This window comes from Dasypus novemcinctus, chromosome 16 (assembly GCF_030445035.2).
Source record: "Dasypus novemcinctus isolate mDasNov1 chromosome 16, mDasNov1.1.hap2, whole genome shotgun sequence".
Taxonomy (NCBI): Eukaryota; Metazoa; Chordata; class Mammalia; order Cingulata; family Dasypodidae; genus Dasypus; species Dasypus novemcinctus.
This window is the reverse complement of record NC_080688.1, coordinates 93,808,559-93,835,761: the sequence shown is the minus strand read 5'-3', so window position 1 is coordinate 93,835,761 and position 27,203 is coordinate 93,808,559. Positions and strand designations below refer to the sequence as shown.

Sequence of the window (27,203 nt, the reverse complement as noted above, 5' to 3'; positions counted from 1 at the left end):
AACAAGGACATCCGATCTAATATTTTTCCTCATCATTATGCTTTCAAAGACTTTGCTTAAAGTACTGGTTCTTGTTTAAGCTAGCTTCTGGACTGGTGAGATGATTTACCTATTTGCCCCTATCTATTTTATATTAAAAAATCCATTTATAACCTATTCTCAGCATTCCCTGATTCAGCGCTCAGTATTACCTCATGCCTGTAAGTTTGATTTATGGGAAAAGAACCATTTCTGTCATTTAATGCCACGGGGTACAATCACTTTTGTAAATTAATCAGAACATTCTTTCCTAATTTCTCCCCATTGCATTTTAATTTCATTAAACATGTTTTTGTTCTGTGGTAACTTAGTTCATCCATGTTAACATGACATCCTAACTTTGTAAACGTATCCTGTGATCTTACGGGAAGTGTAAGACGTGGACATGACGCAGAGGACACAGTGGCAAGCTTCCCGTGGGTGCCCCGCTGGGTGGGCCCCGAAGGGCTGCCAGCCTCCAGCGCTGCACGCGCTCATCTCGGTGCTGGTGCTCTCCCTCACCGGAGAGCCACGGCAGAGCACGGCGCCATCCACACGGGCACTAAGCCGCCGCTTACCCTGTTGGTTGGCCAAGACATCTGGCCAGAGGTCCTTCTAAGGGAAATCCACATAAGGGCGGGTGTATGTTTTCTGCACCCAAACAAATACTTTTTGAGAGCTCTTCCTCAAATTCCTCTTCAAGTAGCGTTACACTGACCGATACTTGATCAGCCGTTCATCTGGCTCAGCCCCCTGCTCTCCACTGTCTCCTCCGCGTCCAGCAGCCCCGCTTGTCCACTGTCAGTGAAATTAGAACTTTGCATCGCTGCATTGGGAGCAGTTTTGCTCCCTCCTCTGTATCGGTGAAACGTTTGTAAATTATGTTTATGTATTTAATGGCCATTGCCTTCTGGTGATTGTATCACAATCTGATTTTGTTGTGAACTTTATATACATCCCTGCCTTTGTGTGCATTTATTAAACAGTTTAACAGACTGAGATTGGCGTACTGATTGCATGGAACGTAAGTTCTCCTTTTTGTCACTGCGTAAAGGAAGGGCACTGTGGCTGTGTATTTTCACGCCCCTCCTGGCCCCAGCAGGTAAGTCCGAGGACTCGAGGGAGGGCAAGTCTGCTCCGTGGGGTTCACGCTTCCTTTTCGCCTCTTCACACACAGAGCTTTCATTTTCTCTCCAGTTATGCTTCCACATTCCTACCTTACTTCTCTGTTCTTGTCCTGCTGGGCGTTTTTAACGTTGGGGCGCTAAATGTAATCCGTTTGCCTTTTGGGCTGTCCTGAGCATAGCACACAAGTGTTTCTGGAACAATTGAGCCCTTGAAAGAACGACCCCCCCGACGAGTCTGCACACTAAGAGTGTAAAAGGAAAACCAGGTGGCTGAAATCAGAGCTGCTCGGCCTTGAACGTGGCGGTGGGTTCGCAGAGTTAAGGGTAAATCTGAGGTGGTTTGTAAATTTTATTTCTATAAACGCAAAGACCATTGCCTTAATTTCGACACAGTCCGCCATGCGTCTCTACAAAGTATGTCGCTGTAGCCCTTTGATCCTGACCCACCTCCTTCTAAACTCGTTTTCATTTTAAGGCACTCATTTCCATCGTCTGCCATCTTCTTTCACAGGATGAGCCATCTTCTAGCTGGCAATTCTAGCTGGTTGATGCAGAGCTTAGCTTGACACCTGGGAGGCACATCATCACTAGACTATTGTTTAAAAACTCAGTAGAGCTTGTGTGCAAATCACTAAGATATTTATCAAACTCCGATTTAAGAGATCATCTCAGAATTTCTCCATTGTATCTTTCACCACACTCTTGTTCTGAAATCATCCTACTTCATAAAAAATAGTAAAATGAAAAAAAGCGAAAGAAGAATTAGCTCTCCCGATGGCACCCCATACATGTGGGTGTGAGCACAGTTTCTCCTGCTTTCTGTCCTCCTCAGCCTTGCCGTTCGTTTTGTGTCCTTCTGCTGAGGGGAGTTTTCTTTTCCCATCAGGCTCGGCGCACCTGGCGGCAGGGCAGCCTCCTGCCCCGAGGACCCGCGCAGGTGGCACGGAGCTGGGCTGCTAATGAGGCCACCTGACAGGTGGAGTCTCCAGCAGGCCAGTCACCTTCCCGCCCAGTCCCCGTTCCTCCGGGCCACGGCTGGTGGGTGCCCAGGGCTGACAGCAAGGAGGCTTAGCACAAACCCACCACAGCTTCCTGAAAATGTTTCAGAGTGATGATCCACCTCGTTAAGAGGAGTCCGCGAAAGAGTCAGTTAGAAAACGCTTTGCATTTTGACCAAGTTTCTAACGCTGACTTGAGCACTTGCCACCACCAGAGGCTCCCACCCCTGCGGCTGCCTCGTCAGGTTTATCCGCGGCAGCGTAGTTTAGGGTGCTCCCTGCCCTTTCAGGGGCGCAATGCCGTGAAGTCAATCCCCCTGTCCTTCTCACCGGTATAGAGACAGGATCTCTTACGGACGTAAAGCCGAGCGCGCCCACTGCAGACTTGCCTCTGGGAGGCCCGGTGGGCTCCCACCGTACAGTAAAGTTTCTGGAGTCCCCTAGCATCCTTCTCCATCCTGGCCACTGATTTCCTCAAATCGCCAACTCTAACCTGTAAAAACACCTCTTTCGTCTGTGAGCAGCGCAGGACAACTTCTGAGCCCTGTCACCAAGATTTTACCTCTTGGCCCCTCTAGAGCTCTTTCGCTAGAGCCATTTGGCTGTGGGCGGCCAAAAGGAGAGGCCCTCTCGGCCGCAGCCTCGGGGCCGTGGATGGGGCAGGGACAGTCCGAGCCAGCAGGAGAGCCCACGAAAGCTGAGGCACGTCCTGTTTAGAAGGAAGCGTAACAGCTCGTGTCATGCAGGGGCACGATGACAGAGACGAATGTGGAAGAGCAAACGTAGATCCAAGTGATTCCTTAGAGAGATTCTGGACCCTCTTTTGCTCCTGAAATTATTCCCTTCCTCTCTGTAGAAAACTTGGGAAGGTCCTGCAGTGATCTCCATAGTTGCTCAGCACTTAGGCGCCACAGCACAGGAATCATTCCACCTGAAAATCGAGTACAGAAGCCAACACAATTGCTATAAAAGAGAAAACAAACCTCTACCAATGAAATGAAATATAAAAGTAAACCCTTTCATCAGGACTTCCAAGATCCTCTTGGGCTCCTTGCATGAGACAGAAGATGCTTCTTTAGTTTTCTCTTAGGAACCTTCTGTTGACCTGTGATGGCCACGCCTTTTAAGAACCTTTAGGCACCTAATTTGGTAGTGGGCCCTAGAATGCGCTCGGAAGGGAACGACTTTCCCTGCATCCTGTCTTTCCACGCACACCTCTTGCCCGGGCCTGGAGGCTGCTGCCTGCCCCGCCTGCTGTCCGTCTGTCCGCGGTGCCTCCTGCCATCCCCCCTCACTGCGCCCGCCGTGGCCTCCACCGGCCCCCTCTGCTCTCCGCCCGCCTGGTCACCCCTCGCCCGCCCGCATGGTCTTCCCCGCCGCGGGCTCTGGCCAGGCCGGTTCCCGAGCGGAGAGGCGGTGGACGTGCGAGGCTGTGCGGGCCGCGCTGGACTCAAACGGCCCACTCTGTCCCTCGGCAGGTACCCTGGCTAAAGCCGAGCAGGAGCGGCCTGCGCGCCCAGCCCCGGAGCCGGCCTGGGCTGTGCGGCATGTACCAGGTAAGCCTCGCCCGGCCGTGTGCAGACGTCCTCTCCTCCGGAGGCGCCGGGTCCTGGACTCCTGAGCCCGCGGGCCTGGTCGCACCGTTAGGGAGCGCAGCCGGGGACGGGGCGCGGGCCCCAAGCACAGAGCGGGGCAGGCCGTGCACAGTCCCCGCGCCGCAGGGCGGCGAGCCCCCGGGAAGGGCCCGCGGGACTCGGCGGAGGCAGCACAGAGCCTGGCCCCCTGCGCGCATCCCCTGCGCTCTGCCCCGGCGGGAGGGCCGCGCGGGCCCGGGTCCTCCCCTGGCAGGCAGAGCCACGCCGCGGGCGCCGCGGGAAGCTGCGGGCGCCGAGCAGCGCCTGCCCAGGAGGGGCGGCCCGGGCCGCGGTGGGCCCTCCCGCCGTCTTTGAAAGGCGCATGTGGACTTGAACTCAAAACCGCCGAGCGCCGGGGGAGTGCGGTTCCCGGGGTGCCGGTCGCCCGCGGTGGGACGCGGGGCGCCGCTGGGGTCACCCCGCCCTCCGGCGGCTGCGGGCCTCTCCGGGCGCGCGGGGTGGCCGCGGTGCACCGCGGGGGGCAGGGCCGAGCCCGGGTGGACCTTCAAAGGGCCGCGTCCCGTCCCGCTGCGCCGCGGCACCGGCTTCTCCCGGGCCTGGGAACCGCGGGAGGTTGAAAAGCCGGGAAGCCGCAGCGGAGCCCCGCGCGGCACGGCCGGCCCCGCAGCGGAGGCCCCCACGCCAGGGCCGGCCCGAGCAGGCCCGGGGGTCCCCGGGGCCGCGGGGGGGTGGGCGGCAGGCCCCGTCCAGGGGACAGGGGTACGGGGCGCGTCTGCGCGGCGTGTCCTTGCGGCCCCGGAAGTCGACCTGGCGAGGACAGGTGCCCGTGGCTGGGGGAGGAGCCGCGCAGAGCCGCGCGGGCAGGGGGCCGGGCCGCTCCCACGGAGACGGTTACCGCCCCGCGAGGGCCGGAGGCACACTGCCCACCGCTCCCCCCGGATTCCAGGGGCCCGGCCGGACCCGCCCCCGCGGTCTGTGTCCCTTGAGCGCATTCAGGGTGGAGTGGTGTGCTCCAGGAATCCCATTTGTCAGAGCCACACCCAACGCCCAAGGGGCGTGAGCGGGCGCCCACAGCCACTCTGTCCCCCAGGGACCCTCGCGCTGGGACGCACTGGCAGGGGCAGCCAGGTCCCTGTCCCCCCAGGATGTGCCTGCGGCCACCAGGCAGCTCTCCACAAGAGGCTGTGGCTCGTAGGGGCAGAAAACGGACAAGGCGGCCCCTCTCCTGGTGACCAAGGGGCCCCGTGGCTCGCTGCCCCGTTCTCTCCTCCACTTGAGGCCTGGGCCCTACGGAGAAGTGGAAACTTTGCCCCAAACCCCAAAACCAGAGAAGCAAAATCGAGGGGCAGGAGAGGGTCCAGGGCTTTGGGAGGCAGGTAGTAAGACATTTTCAGCAGAATGTCTGATTTTTCGCTTCTAAACAAATAATGAGCAGAGGCACCCGCCCCACTGTCCCCATCCCTGAGACGCACCTGCCTGGAGACCTGGCCGAAAGCAAATCTGCACCGGCCGCCTCTGCCCGGCTGCCCCAGCTTTGCCCTCTGCCCCGTGCGCAGCTAGAAAACACTCCAGGTTCTAAAAGTGCGTCCCCCGTGCCTGCGACCTGTGTGTTTATGGGGTCCCCATTCTGGTCCAAACAGGTCTGCGCTGGCTAGCCGAAGCCCACTCTGGAAGGCTGTTGGCAGCAGGTGACGAGGCATGCTGCAGTGCCTTGGGTGGGGGCAGGTCACGTGGGCCCCCTGGGTTGTCACTGATGGACAAATCCATCTTCAAAGTCCAGAGTCTCAGGACAGCAATTGTCCTGTATGACCTGCTGGGAAGGACCTGAGGTCCTCCAGGATTGCTCTCCCCGTACGTGTGTCTGGCACTGGGGGTCAGGCCTCCAGGAGGCAGGGGTCCCCTCTTGAAGGCGGGGCTCGCTGAGCCGCTGTCCCACCCTGCTTTCCTACGGAAAAAAAGATCAACCCAGACCTTTCTCCAAAACAGTGTTGGCTTGGTTTGACTGCCTTCCTCGGGCGTTTTGGGATTCTCAATTATTTCCAGAAATGGTTGTGATTAACAGAGAATAGATTTAACCATGCAAGCCTTGGGGAGAGGGTTGCAGGTGGCATGAAAGGGCTTTAAAATGCACGTGTAGTTGCAAGAGTCTATGACAAAGAGCACGTGGAGTAAGCTGCGGTGGTGGCCATGTCTCTGCTCCCGGCCTCGGCTTCCTCAGCCATGCGCGGCGTTTCAGGGGAAGTGGAGGCCAGGATTCTTGAAGACCCCAATCCCACACGGTCTCCAGGTCTCCAGGGAGCCTCCGTAGCCCTCGTGATAACACGGCGCCTCGTGATAACAGGTCCCAATTCGTGGGAAGGTGACCCTGAGCTGAGGCGCAGGCTCATCTGCTCGTGAGAGGACTGAGAGCTCGCCGGGTGCCGGGCGCGGCTCACCGCGTCCTCTCCAGGCTCCCTGCATCTCGTTCTTCGTCACTTCCACGTAGATGCCTCTGGCGGGGTCTGAATGGGCTCGGTGGCCCCTCTAGCATCCGAAGCAGCCCGAGTCCTTGAAGGAAGTGGCAGGACGGAGGCGCCCAGCTGCCCTCGGCCCGGCCCTTCCATGTGCAGGGAGCACAGCGCGTGCCGCCTGCCTCAGCGCCGCTCGCGGCCACAGCGCAGCGAGGGGCCCACGGCCTGCCCTTGCTAGAACGCCTGCGGCTGCTTGGCTTTTCCTTCCAAGGAAAATGTCCCAGACTGCACGCCCCTCACGCAGCACCCCGCGTGCCGTGCAGGCGCACAGCTGAATGCCAGGACCGAGAAGCAGGCCAGTGTGGAGGCCGCCTGATGCCCGTGCGAAGAAGAGTCTTCCTCAAAAGCTCGGCATTCGAGATGCACCGGCAAAGCCACGCGCCTCGCCCAGCTCCCAGCTGCACTGAGTTTGGGAAACGCACGTCCACAGGCCTCCTGGTGGGAGAAGACGAACCCTTACGGTGGGTGCGTGAGCCAGGACCTGAGCCCGGCTCTTCCTGCCCGGTACCTTGTCACTGCGCCGGCGCTGCAGGTGCTCTCCAAGTGGAGGTGTGCAGAGCCAGCTGCACCTCAAAGAGCTAACCAAGACAGAGAGGAGACAGGAAACTTTTTATGACCATCTCACCAACTTGGGAGCGGCTCCAGCGCCCGCGGATGCCACCCACGCGCCCGCCCTTCCCTTCCCGAGCCCATGCGCCTCCCGGGGTGAGTGGGGTGGAAACAGGCATCCAGCGCGCTTCCCTTCGGGACCAAATCTCAGCTCAGAACAACGCAGCCACTGAGGAGTCCGTTTAACATGGAGGAGCGCAGCGCTGCGCCTCGGACTGCCAGGTCCGGAGCCGTGAGCTCGTGCCCCGAGAAGGAGGCCGGGGGTCTCCGAGCCTGCCCTCGGGGTCTCCATCCTCCAAAGGAGGGTGGGAACCGGATGCATCCCCACCCCTTTATGCCTTATAAACTGTTTGACTCACTGCCATCAGCTGCACAGTTTGCTAAAAGTCAAAACTCCTGCACTTGGAAAATGGTCCTGCTGATCCGGGGGGCAAGGCGGCCGCAGCCCCCGAGTAGAAGCCAGCAAGCTCGCTGGGCACCGCCTGCCCGCTCCCAGCGCTCACACGCGCCAGCGTCTTCACCTTCTGAGGTGGAGGAGAAATGCAAGTCTGAAGACTCACTTGGTGACCTGCCATTTCCATGTAAATTAAAAGATTTGCTCTAAATTTCTCCAGCAGTTGAGAAAAGCCTCTCATTCCTACTCCCCAGCCTCCCAGGAAGAAAGAGCCCAAGGTCTCAATTAAGCTCTTTCCAGTCAAAAATTTAGAAACAAACATAATATTAAACTCTGCAAAGGGTAAAACCCAGGAAAAACCACATATATCATCCGGACAGAAAAGAATTCTCTCCAGATTGCAAAATCAAGAATGTCTTATCCTTGCCAGAAAAAAAAGTAACCCTCCCTCAGGAGGCCTGTGAGAAGCTGTTTGGCCAGAAATGTGTCATTGCTTCCTCTGAGAAGCACAGATGTACAAAGCTAGGAGCCCGCGGAAGGCAGCAGGGAGACCGTGGGGCAGTGAATCTCACTGCGCCGTGGGGTTTGGGCGAGCTGGGCGTAAGGAACAGCCCTTAGAGTTCATACCCTACACTTCTGGACCTGATTGGAAGGGAGGCAGCCTCAGAAGCCATACTATTTAGTCAGACACGTCATCTCATCACCAACCTCGTAGCCTTTGTTCTAGTCGATCATGTTTATTTACATAGTTCAGCTCACCGAGCTCATTGGCCTCCATCCTCACCTGGAAGGACTTACGAACTGGCAGGGCAGACAGACAGGTGAGTTGTTTCCCTGTCACTCTCCTCAGTTCCTAAGTGGAGATGGGGCTGGCAAGTGAGGTATACCAGTCGTTCGATAGAACTGAAGAAGCTGTTCATGCCCCTGCCTCTTTGTGGAAGTCTTTACATAGAACTATCATTTAAACAAGATTTTGAGGAGGGTGAAGGATGTTTATAAGCTCCAAAGGAAGTCTGAAGCCAGAGAAATACGGCAAGAAAAGTGCATCCATGTCATAGTGAGCAATGTTATATGGTCTTTAGCTATCAAGGATTCTGTATTAGAGGAAAGTTCACAAGATGAAACACTTCATTTATTCCAGATTTGATTCTGTTGTTATCACTGGCAGTTCAGAAAAACAATGACACCATTATCATCCACAGTGCCAAGCAGATGCAACAAGTCACCCTCCAAGCCCTGAATTACTGACTTTCTTAAGAATCCAGGGGAGCCATGGCCATGGGGGGAGGAAGCAAAGTGCAAATGTTTTTCTCCCCCTTGGACCACTAGTGAAGCCACCCAAATGAACAGTCGTGGATATGAGCAAAAGCCTGTGGTGCCCATCCTGTCACCCAGAGGATGAGTCAGAAGATAGCGCTTGGCTTTTAGTCAAGTGAGCACAATCGAATGGTGTGGCAGTACCATTTGGGTCAGGGTGTGGAAGGGCCAGTTTTAACTTACATATAAATGCATCCTTTGAAATGACTACGAAATTGAAAAATTTCATCGCATTAACTGGACTTGCATTTGTTTAGCTATCAGTGTTTACCAAAAGATTTAGGAACTAGTTTTCTAGTGAAAAGCATAAATTACCCATTCTCTAATTCCCTAAGTATTAACCGATATCTAAATGACTCCATCAATGAACATTATTTTCTTCTATATAAGCAAATTTTTATTTCTAACTCACCGCATCACAACTTAAGGTCAGTCTACGAACTTCATTAAAATAAACACAATTTTAAAACCTTCCCTTTTCCCTTTTCCTTTCATTGTATGGCTACTTGTGGGTTTCTCAGTCCATGTCCCACACACAGTATCTCATGTGGCAAAGCAGGCTACAGGAGAAGAGATGAAATGAGTTTCAGAAGGTCTGTAGGATGGCGTGGTTGTGTTAGAGCAGCACTGAGCACCGTTTGTGATCTACAGGCAATGTGGTGAAACCATGCTACACATGGAGTTGTAAAAGCAAGAAGAATCACTTTCTTCACTTTTTTTTCCACTGAATCCTTCTAGGGACATGGGGAGGAACGTATATCCCTAGAATTTGGATGGTTTGCTTGATTCAGAAAATGCCAATGAGAAGATTGCTGCTGCTCTTAGCCCTTGGCCTGTTAATATCCAGACATACTTGAGACAGATGACAGAGAGATTTCTTTTGGGTGTGTCAGACTGAAATTACATTGTAACACATCATAGAGTGCAGCATCACGGCCTCAGGTTTCTCCTCCCAGGACTTGGTCTTTGCGGAGATCCCAGCACCCAGCGCTGGTGCTCTGGGAGTGCCTTGAGAGTGCTGGGAGCTTCCTGTGGGCACTGGGAGCTCCTCGTGTGTGCTGGGAGCTTCCTGTGTGGGCTGGGAGCTCCTGGTGGGTGCTGAGAGTACCTCATGGGTGCATGAACACTAGGAGCTCCTCCGGAGTCCCAGGAGCTCCGCGTGTGTGCTGGGAGCTCCTCGTGAGTGCTGTAAGCTCCTCCTGGGTGCTGGGAGCTCCTCGTGAGTGCTGTAAGCTCCTCCTGGGTGCTGGGAGCTCCTCGTGAGTGCTGTAAGCTCCTCCTGGGTGCTGGGAGCTCCTCGTGAGTGCTGTAAGCTCCTCCCGGGTGCTGGGAGCAATTCCCATGTATTGTGGGAAACAACCCAGGAGGTCAACGGCAGGGTGAGATGGAGGAAACCGGGCGTGAGGGCCCGGGCCTTGGTGACCCTTGTAAATATCCTCAATTCCAAGTTTCCCTGAAGGCCGCGGTTTCCAGACGGCACGTCCGCACAGCCCCAGCGCTCTCCCTCTGCGTGCAGAGAGCAGCCTTCGTCATTAGATGTCGTGGTATTTGAATGGACAAGGCCCCAAATCTAAAGTATGTTAAAAGTGGAGCAGCTGAAGGTACTTTTTGTTCGTCTGTGTGGTCTCCAGGAAGCCAGAGCACCTTTAATGAGACTTACCACGTGGCGTCTCCTTCTCCCAGCTGCCTCCACTGCCGCCTTCCTCCAACACGGCGACTGTCATCAGGCACGAGGCGGGAGCCGGGGGCTGGGGGTGGCTTTGAGCCACAGGCGGGGTGGCCCACGGCCTGCCGTGCCTCAGGGCCTCGTCGTCTGCCCCCCGCAGCCCCCAGCAGCGGGCTCTCCCCTCCGCCTGGCCCTTCTCCAGGGCTCGGGCCGGGGAGCGCACACGGGCCTCCTGCCTGGGGCACACACCTGGCTCGGGTCCCACGGCGACCTGTGCCCTGGAGAGAGGCCCGGGACTCTGCGCACCCCTTCAGGGCCGTGGTTCTGAAGGAGTGCAGTTCTCTTTTTTCTCCTTCTAACTAGAAACCCCAGTTCTCCCAGGAGACAGCGCCTTCTGAGGGGAACGACTCGATCGTTGTGTGTCTTGAGTCAGATCCAAAGCCTCTGCCCTCCCCGCCGATGACGCTCCATCCTGGCCACGACCCCTCGTCTTAGACGACTTGGTACAAACCCATCTCGGGCCAGTACTTCCCAGCTGGGAGCGTGTTAGCGCAGCTCTGCTGGGACGGGAAGCTACCTGGGGAGCAGTTCCCAGCCCTTGCTGGTCTGGAGGAAGAGCCCGGAGGCCACGGCTCGTGCGCCCCCTGCTGGTGAGGAGCGTTCTCGCAGGTGGAGGGGAAATTTAAATAGACTATCAGACCCTCGCCAAAAAGCCAGCCCAAAGAAACAGGCTGGTGGGAGGAGCGACTGATTTTAAAGATAAGCGAAAGGGGTGCCCTTTAACACACCATCTTCCTTAGGCCCGCGGTATATTATTGAGCAAAAAAAAAAAAAAAAAACAACCAAATCAGGTGAGCCAAATAGCCCGCGCAGTGGGAGCACTTCAGAAGAGGTCACAGGTTGCGCTGTGTGTCCTTATAATCAGGGCGAGGGGTGTTCGCCAAAATGGAAGCAAAAGTCATCCCGAGATGGAAGAATTTCTTCCCTAAACTTTCCAATTTACTTGGACGTTTTAATATAATGAGGGTATATTGTTTTTCTACACAATACAAAAGTTGTGATTTATAAGAATATGAACATTTTTTTCAAATGTCACTCGTCCCAAATATTCAGCACCAGACAAGCCAGCCAATGGTCCCGTGAAAACGCCCCGACCTCCTGGCTGGCCCTGGGCGGGTGGCTTCGGCTTCCGGCCCTCCTCCAGGCCCTGGCCGCCCCTGCTCCGCCTGCGACCACGTCTCGGGTCTCAACCCGGCTCCACTGGCGTTCAGAGCCTTCCTTTACCGTGACGTCACTGACACAGAAAATGAGCGCGTGGACACAGGCTGTGCATGGGCAAAGACACAAATCTTGGCAAATGACCATAAAACATATCAGTTTTGGCTTTTTTTTTCAGCCTTAGAAGATACATTTAAAAACTACTTCATCAGGGAATTTCTAAAGGTTTGCCTTCAGAACCTTCCAGTGGAACCTCTAGATGGGATTCAAGGGGCAAATGGCCGCAGTGGCCTTGGCCGGCCCAGGGCGAGGGTCTCCGTGGGGGCTGCTCCCTCAAGAGCCAGTCCCCGAGCTGTGCCCCTCCCAGCCCCTCCCACCACGAGCTGGCCCAGGGGGCTGGAAGGGACCTGTCCCTCCGCTGCCACCCTCTCCCCACCTAGGAAACTGGCAACTTGTGTACAATAAGGTAGAAGAGAACGGCTAAGGGCCCACGCCCCATGCACGGTAAAGCATAACAAAAACAACAGACGGGACTATTGGGAAACCTGCTGACACGGTTTCCATTTGTCACATCGTAGTCCCTTCCTCGGGGACTAAAACATCCTCTGCTGCAGGATGTGTATGGGATGTGGAATTCTTAAAGTAAAAATAGCCACGCACGCCCCTTCCTAAGACCCCTCAACAGCCCGATAAGCCTACAGGCCCCGATCCGAGGGGCACTGGATAAGGGACTTCCGATTCCCACTCCCTGCCCTGCAGCGTCCCCACCTGGCCCTGGAACAGCCCAGGACGCGCGGTCCGGCAGCAGGACTCTTGGCCCTGTGTGTCCCCTCGTGCCCGGCCTTGGCACTGCCCTGCCAGGGCTGCCCTCGTACTCGTTACCTCCCAGCCACAGCTCTGTGCTCAGCTGCCCTTGGCATTGGCGGAGCCCTGCACAGGTGTCCAGCACCTGCTGGCCCTCGCCGGGAAGGCAGCAAGTCACCCGGACCGCCAGGCCCAAGGGCCCCCGCCGGACTCTCAGGCGCTCAGACCCGAGATGCCCCAAGTCCCCGTTTTGCCGCAACAGGCTGAACCTCACTCGTGCTCTCCTCATTGGAGCTCTCCTCACGAAGGCGGCTCCTCCTCACAGAAGTCAGGCTTTGGTGCAAGGGGCCGCCGGGCAGCCGAGGCCCACATCCGACTCTGGCGGCCGGGGCTCTGGCCAGGACCACACGGCATGTTCCAGGCTGGACCGGAGCGCACCCGTGCCCTCGAGGAGGCGAGGTGGACACGAGCAGAGAAGAGCGGCCGAGGGCTGAGGGTGCCAGGGAGAGGAGGGGCCGGGCCAGTGACCTCGAGGCGCAGCGTCTCCTGGCCTCCACCGCGTGCCGGGCGCGGGCAGGCCCTCCGTCTCTGGACACTGACCCCTGCCACCCGCAGGGTGGCCTGGGGTGTCCACGGAGCAGGGGGCAGGCCCGGGCCCCCTTCAGTCGGGCGACGTCTCGAGTCAGGTGTGTCTTCTCGTCTGGTGAAAGCAGCCCGGCCTTGCCGCCACGCGGGGGGCAGGGGCCTCCAAGGAGGCGGGCGCCTCGGGGGCACCCCGGCTGGCGAGCGGAGGGCCGGGGCTGGGGCACCACTCCTGCCAGGCGCTGGGGGGACGGGGATGTGCGGGCAGCTCGGGCCACGCCTGAGGACTCCGGCCCGGCACGCCCGCAGGGATGAGGCCTGGGCCACCGGGGAGGTGGCTCGGATACAGCCCCTTCCTCGGGACCCCCGATCGCCACCACAACGAGCCCTGCGCTCCGAGCTCTTCCCTGACGCAGAAACCAAGCAGCCAGATGCCGAGCCTGGCGGCGCGCGCAGCCCGAGCCTGGCCGCCGGGGACGGCCTCCTGGCAGGCCGCGGCCTCCGGCCAGCGCCGAGAGCTGACGGGCCTCCCAGCGACCCTCTCTCAAGCTCCTCGTCTACACAGGAGGAAGCCGAAGCCCGAGAAGGAAGCGGCTGCTCCGCGGCTGGCCACTCCCAGGGCGTCAGCCCAGCCAGAGCTTCTTGGCTCATTTGTTGAGTGAATACTCGCTGAGCCCACCGTGTGAGTCAACGGGAGAGGATTTCAGTTCTGGCAGCAACGCCGGCAGTGAGACGACGGAGAAGTGTCACGATTTCAACAGTCCTCGGAGCTCGCCGGCTCTTTCCCTGCTGCTCTGAAATCAGCTCACGGCACCTGCTTCTGTGGCCGCAGTGCTCAATGGGCTTCTCGGTTCCCTGTACAGCCTCTCAAGGGAAATGAAATAATGGGTAATTAAATCATCACCAAAAGTACCTATTTATTGACATCTGGTAATACAGAGTATTAAACTATTCTGTGAAGTCTACAGAATTATGGTGAATGACAGATTCTGCCCCCAAAAATGTACAATCTAATTGGAAACAAAACAATAGTCAATGAACAAGAAGCAACAGAAGAAAGACAACAATTAAGGGCAAAAATTCATGGCACCATTTATAAAGAAATCTGGGGGGGGAAACTGGATCACTCTTTCCGTTAATGTACCCAAATGTTCAGGGCAGGAGGTTTTGTGGGGTTTGCTTTTGCTGCATCCACAGTGCTTTGAGCCACACCTGGCCACCGGCAGGTGACCAAGGACAGCGATGTGCGGTGCAAGGGTGTGAAGGACAGGCCCGGGGTCGGGGAGCGGGCGTGGGAGCCCGAGCTTGCCCCGCTCCGTGCGCGATGCTCTAACAGAAGCCATGCGCAGGGCACCCAGGGAGTCGGCCCAGGTGAGCCGATTAGGTCCTGCACGGCCACCTGTTCTGCACAGCGAGGGCCCCCAGGTGGGCAGCAGCACAGGTGCCAGCCCAGGCCTGCCCGGCCTGCGCGTTGGGGTGTCGTGCTGGTGGGCAGGGCGGGGGTGCAGTGTGGTGGCCGGAGGTCAGGCTCACTGCAGAGGCTGGCGCAGAGGGCGGAGGGCCTTTCCAGAACTCTGAGCCACAGACGCCAGCCCAGGGCGCCGGCATGAGTGCAGAGGGGCCGCCCTTCCTGGTGTTTCAGACAGATGACCGCGCACAGCATGGACACCGGGTGGAGGGAGACCCCTCCGGCCGAGAAACGCTCAGCCGAGCGAGGGTCGGGGTAGGAAGCCAGAGCAGGGGCGCTGGGCCTCGCGGAGGGGGCTGGCAGCCGGAGCGGGGGCGCTCACAGGGCAGTGCGGTGGCCTGTGCCAGGGCAGGGACGGCGGTCTGGGGAAGCCCAGAGGCCTGGCCACGAGGGGTGCAGTCAGAAAGGAGGGTGCTGGAGGCCCCGCAAAGATTTCCCACTGGAGCCAGCAGAGCAGAGGTCACTGTGCAGGAGAAGGGCAGCACCGTCGGCGCGGGTCCTGGAAGGGAAGGCTCCAGAGCGCAGCTCCTTTTTTTAAGATGTCCACAGTGCCGGGAGGACGAATGCAAGACATGTTTTAAAAGAAACCTACAAGGTCTGCGAGCTGCGGCCCCACGGGCGGTCCAGGGCTCCAGCTGCCGCCTGCTTGGGGACCACCCCGGGCAGTGGGCAGGGCCAGGCGCCAGGCGCTGCCGACACCGCCCCGCAGCGCGGCGCAGCCACCGCTTCTCTCCCAGGTGTGGAGAGACCCGAGACGCGGAGCGACGCGGCCATCCCCGGCCTCTGACGCCAAAGCCCCCGAGTGGGACCCGTTAGATGAAGCGCATCGGAGAAGCGCACTTGCGGGCTGGGCACAGAGCGCCCCGCAGGAGAAGCAGGAGCGGCGCTGCCCACCCGAGGGGCTGCGCGCTGGCGCAGGTGTAGCTCCTCCCCGGGCACGGGGCCCTGGCGCGCGGGGATGCTCCCGCCCCCTCTCCGCACGTGCAGTGTCCGCGGACGAGCGTTTGCGGGGGGCCACGCCGAGCCACGGGGCGCGGGGGAGACCAAGAAGGGCCGTGCGGGAGCTGCTGGCCCTGCACCTCGGAACTGGCTGCCCCGGGGCCCGGGGGACTGAGCGGGCGCGACCCGCGGCTGCAGAAGTGCTTTCTGCGCCGCCGCGCTCTGCCGTGCTCGCCTCCCGTGCCCTCCCTCCCGTGCCCACCTCCCGTGCCTTCCGTGCAGTGTCACTGGCCTGGAAAGTTCCAGCCCCACCGAGCCCGGGGCGCCCTGCGGGGCAGCAGCCTGTGCGCCCAGCTCCCGAGCCCCGCAGGCGGTTTCGCGCGGTGCCGCCCCTCGGGCAGGTGGCGGGCCTGCCGCTGCCCTGGAGTCCCGGGCGGAACCCCTGGGCATCCCGGGCCAGTTGCCCTCGGTGCGGCGCCTGGCCTGCCTCCGCCCTGGGGGGAGTCACCCTGGATTCTCGGGACCCCCCTGGAGCGTGCCACTCAGCCGCAGGGGCCGCGGACCCCGCCCCCGCCCCCTGCGCGCCCCTGGCGCGGGCTCCCCCGCGGGCAGCCGCCCAGCGTCCAGCGCGGGGTGGCCTGCGGGAGCCGCCGCTGACGCCGCGCCCTGCCTTCCAGGACGCGCACCACGCCGCGCGCGCCGCCCACTACGGCTCCCTGCCGCAGAAGCCCGCGCACGGGCGGCCCCAGGACGAGAACCCCGTCGTGCACTTCTTCAAGAACATCGTGAGTGGCGCCTTCCGGCGGACGGGGCGGGCAGAGAGCGGGGCCCTCCTCTCCAGCCTTGTCCAGGTGTTCTGGAAGATTCTCTGCAGCATTGACTATTTTCACATTGGCAGATTCTGCATCTCAAGTAAAACAGAAATGCGGCAGCTCGGCCGAGAGGGGCTGGCTCCGTGCTCCTGATAGATACTGAGCGCTCTCGGGAGCATTAGCTAGTGAGGCGCCAGAAGTGAAAACCTCACGCCCCCCTGGAGAGCCAGGGGCTGCCCTGGGTGGGAGGGTCCTGGGGTCCTGCGGGATACGGGGTCCTGTGGGAGGGCCGGGAGCCCTGCAGGAGGGCCGGGCCCGGGGGTCCGGGGCCCGAGGGCTCACAGTCTGCCTGTTTTCCAGGTGACCCCTCGCACTCCACCTCCCTCACAAGGCAAGGTAAGATCTCTGCGTTTTTGATTAATCACGAATTTTTCATAGACCCTCCCTGAGATCCCCAAATGTACCCAAAAAAGAGAGCTGGACTCATCGCTTCCTAAACCATCCAAAAAGCTCGCAGCGGGCTCTGGGTAGGACAGGGCTGTGAGCGCACTTCCGCTCCTCCCACCGCTCCAAACCTGGGGCAGCTGGGTGCAAGCTGAGGCCCTGTGGGGGAGGGGCTGTGGGGGAGGGGCTGTGGGGGAGGGGCCTGCGGGGGAGGGGCTGCGGGGAGGGGCTGCGGGAAGGGGCTGTGGGTAGCAGCTATGGGGAAGGGGTTGGGGGAAGGGGCTGTGGGGAAGGAGCTATGGGAAGGGGCTATGGATAGGGACCTGTGGGTAGGGGCCGTGGGTAGGGGCTGTGGGGTAGGGGCCGTGGGTAGGGGCCGTGGGAAGGGGCGGTGGGAAGGGCCTCTGGGCAGGGCCTCCACCTCCCGCCCGCCCGGCCCCTGGAGCGCGCTGGCCGCCTGACGCCCTGTCTCTCTCTTCCCTCAGGGGAGAGGACTGTCACTGAGCAGATTCAGCTGGGTAGGTGCAGCCTCTGCCTCCCGTCCTCCTCCGCTCGCCTGCTTCTTGCTTGGCAGTCCGACCTTCCTTCCCGGTCAGGCCCGCTTGCCGGCAGCTGTCAACCTTGTTTCCGCTTAGGAGGGAAGCGCTTGAGCTTCTGGGACCCAAAGGGCTGGAAGACTCCGGGGACGGGGCAGCCCGGCACTCGAGAAGGCCCCCGCTTCTCCCCCAGCCCCCCGTTCTGTTCTAAACGGCTGTGTGTTTCCAGGCTGTGCAAAGGTGCCAGCGCCCAGACGTCTCAGTGTGGAGCTGGGCCTGACCGATGCCTAGATCACCCTTTAGAGCTGGAAATTGTGTTGGGGAAAATGATCCTAAAGATGCTAAATTCAGTGATTTAGTTTATAATAACCTCGTTCGTCTGAACTTCCCTGCCTTTCTTTGTGTTTGGTAAGAACTCAAGTCTAAAATCCCAGCCTTCCAGGGGCACACTTAGGAATGGCGGGCGCCTTAGCGCCGAGAGCCTCGCTCCAGGTTCACGGGGCCTGGCTTGCTCCCCCAGAGCCCAGAGAAAGGTGCTGAGCCAGCTTAAAACGCCTCCCAGCCCTCGACTTCCGTTCCCATCAGCCCGGAGCTGTGCTTCTTCCTTTACAAAAACTGTACGTTCTGGACAAAGGGAAGAACTGCCACCAACCTATAGGCCAGCACCGCGTCTGCCTCGGGGCTCACAAATCCTCATTCCCGGGAGCCCCCCTGGCCCTGCTGTGCAGTGATGGGTGTGCGAGGAATGGATGAAGGAATTAAAGGACAGAGGAATGGGAAGACAGGAAGGGGGCGGGGAGGAGGACTTGAGAGGAAAGACAGGCCAGGAAGGGCTGAATTCTTCCAAAACATCCCTCCTTGAATTACAAAGGAAGGGGTTTGCTAGAACCTTTCTGTAAGCACACTGAGCTGACCGTCCTGGCCTGGCCCATTTGCCGCAGGATGGCCTGAGGCAGGCAGCACCCTGAGCTGGTGCACGCGTCCACAGGGCCCTGCTTTCTGTGCCCACAGGAGAGAGTCAGCTTGGAGAATCAAACCCCTGCTGGCGCAGACACTGCTTTACTGCCTCTTCATCTCTAGGCGTGGACTGAACCTGGAGGGACCGGCTGCAGCAACGCCTCTTTTCCAGGGGTCCTTAGGCCACTTCCACCTGCCAGCTTTGCGTTCCTCTGGCGTTTCTCCACCTATGGTCCTGCTAATGTTTGTTCAATTTCTCTTTCTTCCAAAGCAAAATCCCTGCCTGTTGTTTGCTTGCTTTCCAAAGCCAAAGGACTCTCTTGTTGGTAATTTTCGCAAGTCCCCACTTTCTAAACTTCGCTGTATGTTTCCTGGTAAACAGGTTGCCCAAAGGTACAGGCCACTGAGAATTTGAAAGGAGAAGGTGACCAGATTACTTATCCGAAGACCAATCCCTGAATTCAGTGCTTGGTCTTGGGTCGGGGAGAAAAACAATAGAGTAAACCGACAGGCACCGCCTCTGCATGGGGGATGGGGTTCTCTCCATGTAACGTCCGTCTGTCTGTTTGGCGCAGAGCTCCCTAACCATCATCCATCCCTCCGTGTACCAGCATGGAGAAAGCGTGTCCGTGGAAGCTTCTGGAATGGAAGGGCGGCGCTGGCCTTTCTCTAGTATGCCGTGCTTAGACCTCTTTGCCTGAGCAACCCCTGTCCCCACCCTGCTTCCATAGCCCTTGAAACCACAGTCTCACGTGGAAGTCACTGTCTGGGCTCTGGGTGGCCGGTGTCCCCTGCCAGGTGCAGGTTGAATTAGAGGAGACTCGAGGGGACGCAAAGGGTGGGAGGGGTCTGGAGAGGTGCGCCTCAACTCCAGCCCGGGCAGCAGCACGCCGGCGGCGGCCCTGAGCAGCCCTGAGCCTCGGGCTCAACCCCTGCGCCTCTGAAATACGGGCTGGGGCGGGCTGCCTCTCGGGGTCCCTCCAGCTCTAAACCCTTGCGAAATGGAAGGATGGCAGGCGCAGGCTCAGGGTCCATCCGGTTTGCTCGTTGCCTTCCGCAGTAGATGGCCACGTGGGAAGTCTCGCCTTTCTTAACAAAACATCCGAAGAGCCTGCAGTCCCTGTCAATCGAGCAGACACCCGTGCCCACATGGAGAACCGATCCCCGACAGGGCTGGTTCCCCGATAGGGCTGGTTCCCCGATGGACGCCGCACCTGCAGCTAGAATACCTTTGGGCCCCAGATGTTAACCCCATCATCAGAGTGCCCCCCTCCCCGGCCTCGTGTGTGAAATGGCAGTTCTCACTTGAAACTAAATGGGAACTCTAGTTTAACTTTAATTAGAAAATGAGTTGGTCTTAGGAACACAAAACAACCTTTCAGTGTTCATTTGCCATTGCTATTGCCCCAAAGGAAAGTTCCATCATCTCCCCTGAAGTAAGGGAACTGCTGCTGGGCGCAGGTGCAGGTGGGGGACTACCTGTCCATTCCGTATTCTGTTCAGGTCATGTCCTACCAACAAGCCCCAAAGGGAGGCGCTGTTATTAGCCCATTTGATAGACGTGGCAGCCGAGGCCCTCCAGAGAGGACCTGGCACTCACTGGAGGTGGCACAGCTAGATGGAGAGGATGCTGAGAGGGCAGGGCAGGGGGCCTGGCACCCAGGACTTGGCCCACCCCCACCCCCGCGAGTCCCTGGGCCTCAAGTGGCAGCACAGACGGGGGCCGGCAGCCTGCCCAGCCTCCTTCCACCCACCGCGACAGCCTCGACGCCAGCTCCGGGCTCCCGAGCCGTGGCCAGGGGCGCTGAGAGCTCATCCGGCTCCTCCTGGGCCAGGGAGCGCAATCTGTGTCTTTAGAAAAGGCGGGATGGGAGCAGATGGAGCTCAGTGGTCGAGCTCCTGCTTCCCACCGCGAGGTTCCGGGTTCAATCCCTGGACCTCCAAAAAAAAGGCATGAGCTCCGAAATGCCACACGGGGCGGAGGTCACTCTGCCATAGGCTCCTGGCCTTCCAGGTCTCCGCCACGACGCATCCACAGAGCCCGGCTGGTGACAGTGCCCTCGAGGACACCGTGCTCGGCCCCCTCTGGGCCTTGGGTGGTGGGCAGCCTCACCGGGAAACTGCCACGTTGTAGAACCATCGCCCACATCCCGCTTCCTTCAAACCCGTGCTAAGTAAAACGTCGGCTGGTGTGTGCTGATCCCTTGAAAACCACGTACCACGAGCCACGTAAGCAGGTGGCACGGAAAGGATGTTGGTCATGGACGTGGATGGGCTCGGCCCAGCGGGCGTCTCCTGCCCTCAGCCAGGGCCTCTCCCGGCCCGTCCTCAGCTGGCTCGTGCCTCTAGAACCTTCCACCTCCGCGACCGCTGGCGCCGACCCCTTCCCGCCATCAGTAGCTGGGAGGACCCCTGGAGGACGCAGCCGGCTCCCCGAGTGGAGGCTGAGGCACTTCCCTTCTTCCTTTGCAGGGAGCCGAAGGGCAGAAGCCAGGATTCGGCTATGCAGGCAGAGCTTCCGACTATAAATCAGCCCACAAGGGGCTCAAGGGCGCCCACGAGGCGCAGGGCGCGCTGGCCAGGATCTTTAAGCTGGTAAGGCACCCCAGCTTGGCCCGCGGGCTCGCGGGCAGGCACCTGTGGCCTGTGCAGGCTTGGGGGCCCCCTCCACCCCCCAGCACCGGGCACAAAGGGCCTGGTTTAAGAAGCCCCTTTGGAGAGGGGCACGGTCGCCAGCCCAGAGGCCCTGGCGAGCCCTGACCCCGGCGGTGGCCATGAGCTGGAGGGCTGCACCCTGGGATGGCCGCCGGCGCGCCTCTGAGGAAGGGGCATTTTGGGGGCGGTTGCCAGGTCTGTGCCCCCACCCAGCCCTCCTTGAGGCCTTCTGTGTGCCAGCCCTGGGCACCCCCCTGGCAGCCTCCAAACAGGGCAGTTGGCAGGGGCTGGGTGCAGGCGGGGAGAGTGCTGGGTGGTCCCGGGGCGGGAGGAAAGCAGGGAGCCCCCGGACCCCAGGCACCGGTCCTGCCCCCCTGGAGAAACGTGGGCGCCACCCTGAGAAGAGGGGCGGGGACGGGGGTTCTGGGGAAGTCGCAGAGAGCAGACACTGAGCCTCAGTTTCCTCATTGTAACGTGGGGGAAACATAGAAGAGCCTTGTAAGACTAGCGTGAAGGTCAAGGGCGACGCGGGCGAGGGGACGGCGGCGGAGAGCGCCCGTGCGCCCCAAGACCCGGAAGCGCCCTGCACCCCTAACCGCAGCGCTCTCGCCCACGCGGCTCCCAGCCCTCCCCGCGGCGCTCCACGCGCCTCTCCAAGGCGCCGTGGCTTTCGGGACGCCCTTTCCTGCACCCCAAGAGCTGGAGGCTCCTCTCGGGGAGAAATGGGGTGAAGATGGGGTGGGGAGCCGGGCAGCCCCGTCCAGGTTAGCTCCTGACCCCGCCCCAGAGGCGCCACCCCTCCCCCGAGGGGACAGGCCACTGGGGGTTCGCCCCCGGGTACCTGAGCCAATGCCACTTGGCTGGGACAGGCCGCTGCCTCCCGGAGCAGCCCCCCAGGCCCCCGAACCACGGCGGGAGGCCGGGAAGCAGGGCGGGTGCGGGTGCGGGCAGGGCCGCCGAGGCCGCACAGCTGCCCCCCGCCAGCCTGAGCGAGCCCGCACGGAGCCCCCTCCAGGGCCGGGGTCCGGCTCATTCCCCAACGGGGCTCCGGGCCGCCGACGCGCCACGCGCAGTGCCGTGCACCGGCAGGGTCCAACGTGCGCGCCTCGCAGGGTCCGGCCAGACTGAGGGAGCCGGTGGATCCCGGGGCCACCCAGCCAGGGAGCCCGGGGCTCCAGCTGCCCCCAGCGCCCCCCACGCGGTGAGGGACCTGCCGAGCCCCTTCTGGAATGCCTGGGTGCTGGGAGTCTCACGAAGGGGCGCGCCCGCTCGTGCCGGGGTCGGTGGGAGACGAAGGCGCGGGCCAGGTGCTGCGGGCAGATGCGCGTGCCCGCGAGGGGCGCCCCAGCCTAGAGCAGGGGCTCGGGCGGGGCTGAAGGAGCAGGGCAGCCGCGGGCGTGCGGGGAGGACGGCGTGGGCGCGGCCTTGGGCGCTCCAGGAGGGCGCGGCCAGGGAGGGGCTAGTGCGCCCTCGGGGCCCAGGCCAGCTCCCGCCCCAGGGGCCCAGGCCAGCTCCCGCCCCACGGGCAGGCAGGGCTCGCGGCTCTGGCGGGGCCACCCTGCAGGAGTGCAGGGGAGAGGGGGCGGCTGTCATCGCAGGGCCCGCACAGGGCTCAGGGAGAGTGGCGAGCGGGCGACTGCGCTCTGACCTCTGGCCTGGACGACACGGGGCGCGTGGGGGTTACTTCCGTGCGTGACCACGGTCCTGGGGACTGGCTGGAGGGTCAGGTGAAGCGTCAAGCCCCAGGCCCGCGCTGCAGGACCCCTGGCACGGGCTCCTGGGCAGCGCTGAAACGAGAGGGCGGCCGGCGCTCTGCAGCCTCCATGCCCACCGAGGACGCCCAGCCCCCGCCACAGGCTCTTGCTGGTGGGAGAATGTCAAGGAGTAAACATTGTCACAAGGGCTGTCCCCACGTAGTTTTTCATTAAAAGGGCAGCCCACGCCGCCGTCCTCGCTCCTCTGACCAAGGAGAGCTATTCCTGGCCGGCAGGGGAAGGTCTCGGGCGCAGTGGTTGCCCAGCGCTCTGCCGGCACGTTCTTTTCCAACCTCAGCAGGTGGAAGGGGGAAGCTGAGGCAGCAAGTCAAGGCTCGTCCTGATGGGGCAGGTGCCCAAGGAGAGACAGAAAAACCAGGAGGCCTGATGCCCCATGGAGAGGAAAGCAAATTCTCAGAGGTTTCCTCTTCACCTTTGAGGGGAAGCTGAGCGCTCCGTGGCCTGTTCTCCACAGCCACGAGAGGGGCCCACGCACGAGCGGGGAAGCCCAACTGTGTGGCGACCACCCAGCGGGGGCTGGTGTCCTCTTGGGTGCTGCCGGACTCTCTTGCAGCTCCGGGGGCACCACAGCTTCAGCTCAGGGCCCGCCGGTTTGGAGAGCCTAAGTTGTGACGTCAGCGGCTCTCGGCTGCTGGCAGCGGGCGGCCTGCTGGGACACTGGTTCTTCTAGGGAACGTGCCTCGCCCGCGCCCCCCAGCTGGAAGGTTCCAGGGTCCCGGGGGCTGCCAGCTCCTGTCCCGCAGGCCATGTGGCCCAGTAAACTGCCCGCAAGCAGGGCCAGCGGCCCCGTGCCGCCCCCCGCACGGGGAGGGCAGCTGTGATCTACTGACAGGCATTTCCTAATTCTAAAGACCGTGGCTGATGGTGGCACAGGAGGGTCCGCAACCCCAGTCGCGCTCCATCCGCTGACCTAAACTCTGCCGGACACAGGCGGCCACGCTCTTCCGCCGCGAGGACGCTGGCAGGAACAGCGGGGAGCCTCTGTCCTCAGGGAGCCCCAGGTACGCGCCTCCCTGGCCCCTCGTCCTGAGGTGCCCTGGGAGCACGGCAGCGCTGTCCGCGTAGACCCTGCTTCTGAGGACACGCCACACCGGACAGAAGGCCTGGCCAGGTGAGGCGTCCAGTCGCCGAGCTGCCAACGCGCGTTTTGTCGGGAAGGTGTTCTAGTACGTCGGGCACTCAGGGTAAATTCCGAGGCAAATTCAAGTAAGAAAGTAAATTCTTGCCACACATCCGAGGAGCAGGGACACCGAGAAGAGGCACGGGGCGCAGAGCGGCTGTTCCGGAGGGGCTGCTCTCGTGGCAAAGCCGGAGGGCGCGGTCGTCTCCAGGCGGCTCAGCGAGGCCGGCGGATCCCCGCGTCCAGGATGCACCTGACGTCTGCCGTGGTCGCGGTTTCCCGGAGGGGTCCCAGGGCCACGCGCGTGAGAAAGGCCGGCTTCTGCGCTGCCGGGCACCACCAGCCTCTCCTGCTTAATGACTGTCACCCACGGCAGCTCTCTGAGAACGTCCGGGAAGAAACGTGGCTCCAGCACTCCACCACCTGCACAGAGGCATCCCGCGTCTGGGCGAGCGCTGGCACGCCCGGCGCTGGCCGCCGCGGCCTCGGTGCCTGGAAAGGCCCGTCTGTGCCCAGCTCGTTCCCTGGTCACAAAACAAGCTGGGAAGCTGTGCGTTTCCCTCGGCAGGGTCCGTCCCTTGCCTGCAGTTCTCCCCGGGGGCAGTAGGTAAAATTGCTCTGTCTCCACACAGTTCAAGGGCAGGCTTGACAGGTCACTCGGCAGCTGAGGCCAGTGGCTCTGGGGCCGGGGCACTCGGGCCTGCTGAGCAGTTACCAGGAGGTGAGCCGGGCTTGCAGGTGGCGCCGAGTGGGACAGGACCCTTGGCATCTGGGGCTGTGCTTTACCTGCCTCTCCTTCCTGTACTTTAATTTTTTTAAAGATTTATTTCTCTCCCCTTCCCCCCCATTGTCTGTTCCCTGTGTCCATTTGCTGTGTGTTCTGTCCGCTTGGATTCTTGTCAGTGGCACCGGGAATCTGTGTTTCTTTTTGTTGCATCATCTTGCTGCATCAACTCTCCGTGTGTGCGGCACCACTCCCGGGTGGGCTGCGCTTCTTTCCGCACAGGGTGGCTCTCCTTGTGGGCGCACTTCTTGCACGTGGGGCTCCCCTACACGGGGACACCCCTGCGTGGCACGGCACTGCCTGCACGCATCAGCACTGCGCATGGGCCAGCTCCACACGGGTCAGGAGGCCCGGGGTTTGAACCGTGGACCTCCCATGTGGTAGACGGACGCCTCATCAGTTGAGCCACGTCCGCGTCCCCTTCCAGTTCTCTTAACTGGTGAGAGACCGAGGAGCGAGGGAAGGGCCCAAGCCGGGAGACCAGCGCTGCCGGCCAGACCGACACGTCTCCCAGCATTCAGGCCACTTCAGCCTGGACCAGGACGTTCTTGTTCCAGAGCATCTGGAACCTTCTAAGTGATGCTCCGAGCGCTCATGGGGGTGAAGGCAGAGCGCGGCTTCTGCCGAGAAGGAGGGGAGTCCCGCCACGGGCCACGGGCCGGCCTCAGCCCCGGGCAGCCCAGGGCTTGGCCTGCAGCTTTCGGACGTATCACAGAGTGGACAAAGAGCAGGAGGACTCACGCCCGGCTCCCCGCGCCCGGCTGGGGACGCGGGTGAACTCGCTCCCAGCTCAGCTTCCTCGGCTGCGAAATGGGGACAGGACACCACCAACCGCAGGACGGGGCTGTGAGTGGACAGGAGAAACCAAATGAAAGGATTTCGCTCCTAGTGGCTTCTCCATAAAAGATAGGTGCAATCGTAGAAAATAAAGCCTAGAGTTCGACATTTTCAGCCTCCAATGGAGATGTCCGGGGAGTTAAAATGGAAGCGCAGGTAAGGTATCTTGCAAGAGGATGTCGGAAAGTAACTCCAGTTCAGGCAAATGGACTTTCTATTATGCAACTTTTCTCCAACATTTCAGGAACAAAATGCGCTTTTAAAGTCGCTGCTTAAAGGGGTCCAAAGGTCCCCCCTCTGGCAGCTCATGAGGTGGTGGCGTGCCGGCCCCCCAGAGGCGGAGCTAGGGCTGCTCCTGGTGCCCTGAGGCCAGGATCCCTCGAGCCTCGGAGGCGGAGGCTCCTTCCCGGGCCCCCCACCCAGCCGGGCCTCTTCGGGGCTCCTGGCGCTTCCTAAGGGACCTTCCCAGACTAGAATTCTTGTGCGAATGAAATTCTTGAGGGAGTGGTCACAGCACAGAGGTCCTTTTCCCCTGCCACACGAGTGCTGGACAAACTAAAACCCCAGAAGAGGACTGCTCTGTGCCCTGCTGCCTGCAGCCGCCCGGCCCGCGGCTTGGGCGCAGTGCCCTTCACGTTGTGCGTGGACTGAAGGGGGCAGCGGCAGCTGGGAGGGTGATGCCGACCCCGCGGGGACATGGCCTGTTTAAGTCTCGTCTTTTCCAGCTCCCAGTGGCTGCCAGTTGGAAGGAGGGACTGGAGCAAGGGGCAGGCTGGACGGGGCGCACTTTTGAGCATCGGGTCCAGCCGCCCCTCCAGCTGGCTCTTTGGGGGATGGAGGAGGGTCGTGGGTGTGGGGGCGGTCGCTGCCCTGCCCGGCCTAACGCTGCTCTTCTTTCCTAGGGAGGACGAGACAGCCGGTCCGGCTCCCCCATGGCCCGGCGCTGAGGCCCGCACGCCGTGCCCGCATCCTGTGCTCAGCTTCTCCCTGCCCCCCGCCCCTTACTACCACCCCGCGGCCCCCTAACCCCCTGAGCGGCGCCATGGCCAGCGGGTCCCTGGAGAAGCGCGAGCCAAGCAGCGTTGGCAATGCTGGGCACCAAGCGCACGCCCCCGCCAGCCCCCTCCCCGCCCGCGCGGGCCCAGCCGCGCTGCCCCGCACGCACCCCGAGGCCCGGCCCGGAGCCCCCGCGGCGGCGGGCTGCGGGCCAGGCCCCCTGGCTTCTCCCCTGCCCCCTCCCCCCCACCCGGACCCTGCGTTTCTCTAACACGGTCAGCAGGGCGCGCGCGGACGGCGGGAGCTCTTGGCACGTGCAGCGCGCGGGCCGCTGCGGGAGCAGGTGGTGCGCGAGGAGGGGGCGCCGCGAGGAGGGTGCGCGCACCGCACCCCGCGAGCCCAGCTCGCGGGCGGCAGAGAGAGGACGAGGACGTCGGACGGGGCTGGGCGCTGCCTCAGCAGGCGCAGGGGACGCTCGTGGACACGGGGGCCTCTGCGTGCCCCCAGGACGGCGGCAGGACGCGGGGCCGGCGCGGCCTGCGGGAGTCGTGCGGGCTTTGGATGGAGCGACGCGGCCAGGGCAGAGGCGTGAGCCCCGGCGGCCCCGCGCAGGCCGCCCCGCACGCCGCGCGCGGGGCGCTGCCCGCAGAAGCCCGAGCCCCGCAGCGCCCCTGCCCGCCCGCGCTGACCGCAGCCCCCCTCTAACCCACTGACCCCCGGAGAGCTCAGCGCCGCGCGCCGGCGCCACCCGCACAGGCCGGGCGCGAGCCCTGCGGTTGTTAATCGCATTCTAATTCTGAGCGTGTAGTGCGGCTTAACACGACGGCTATTAACGCACCACCTCGACCACGGCAAGGGAAAGCGGGAGAAAGCAAAACGGGGACGAAACTTCGGGGAAAAAACCCTCCAAACTGTGCGCCAGGAGCCCTCGGCGTCTTTGAGCTCTTTGTCGGCTGTTGCCACTGGCGGCCGCGGCCAAACGGCAAGTGCGGCCGCGAGTGTAGACGCGCTCGGATGTCGGAATAAAGTGCACTTCAATGGG

At 61.3% G+C, this 27,203-nt stretch overlaps 1 protein-coding gene across 4 annotated transcripts in view; it reads left to right on the top strand.

Annotated features, from left to right (window-relative positions):
- Positions 1–27,203, top strand: part of MBP (myelin basic protein) — a 120,826-nt gene extending 93,623 nt beyond the window's left edge. For 3 of the 4 annotated variants that reach the window (XM_058277915.2, XM_058277914.2, XM_058277913.2), the window contains exons 5-10: positions 3,622–3,699; positions 15,923–16,030; positions 16,418–16,453; positions 16,987–17,019; positions 20,467–20,589; positions 26,068–26,298. In XM_058277915.2, the coding sequence (XP_058133898.1) occupies positions 3,622–3,699; positions 15,923–16,030; positions 16,418–16,453; positions 16,987–17,019; positions 20,467–20,589; positions 26,068–26,112 (423 nt within the window). In that variant the 3' untranslated portion in view covers positions 26,113–26,298. Of the gene's footprint in view, positions 1–3,621; positions 3,700–15,922; positions 16,031–16,417; positions 16,454–16,986; positions 17,020–20,466; positions 20,590–26,067 lie in introns of all 4 variants that reach the window. The other variant, XM_071208594.1, reaches the window with a different exon arrangement.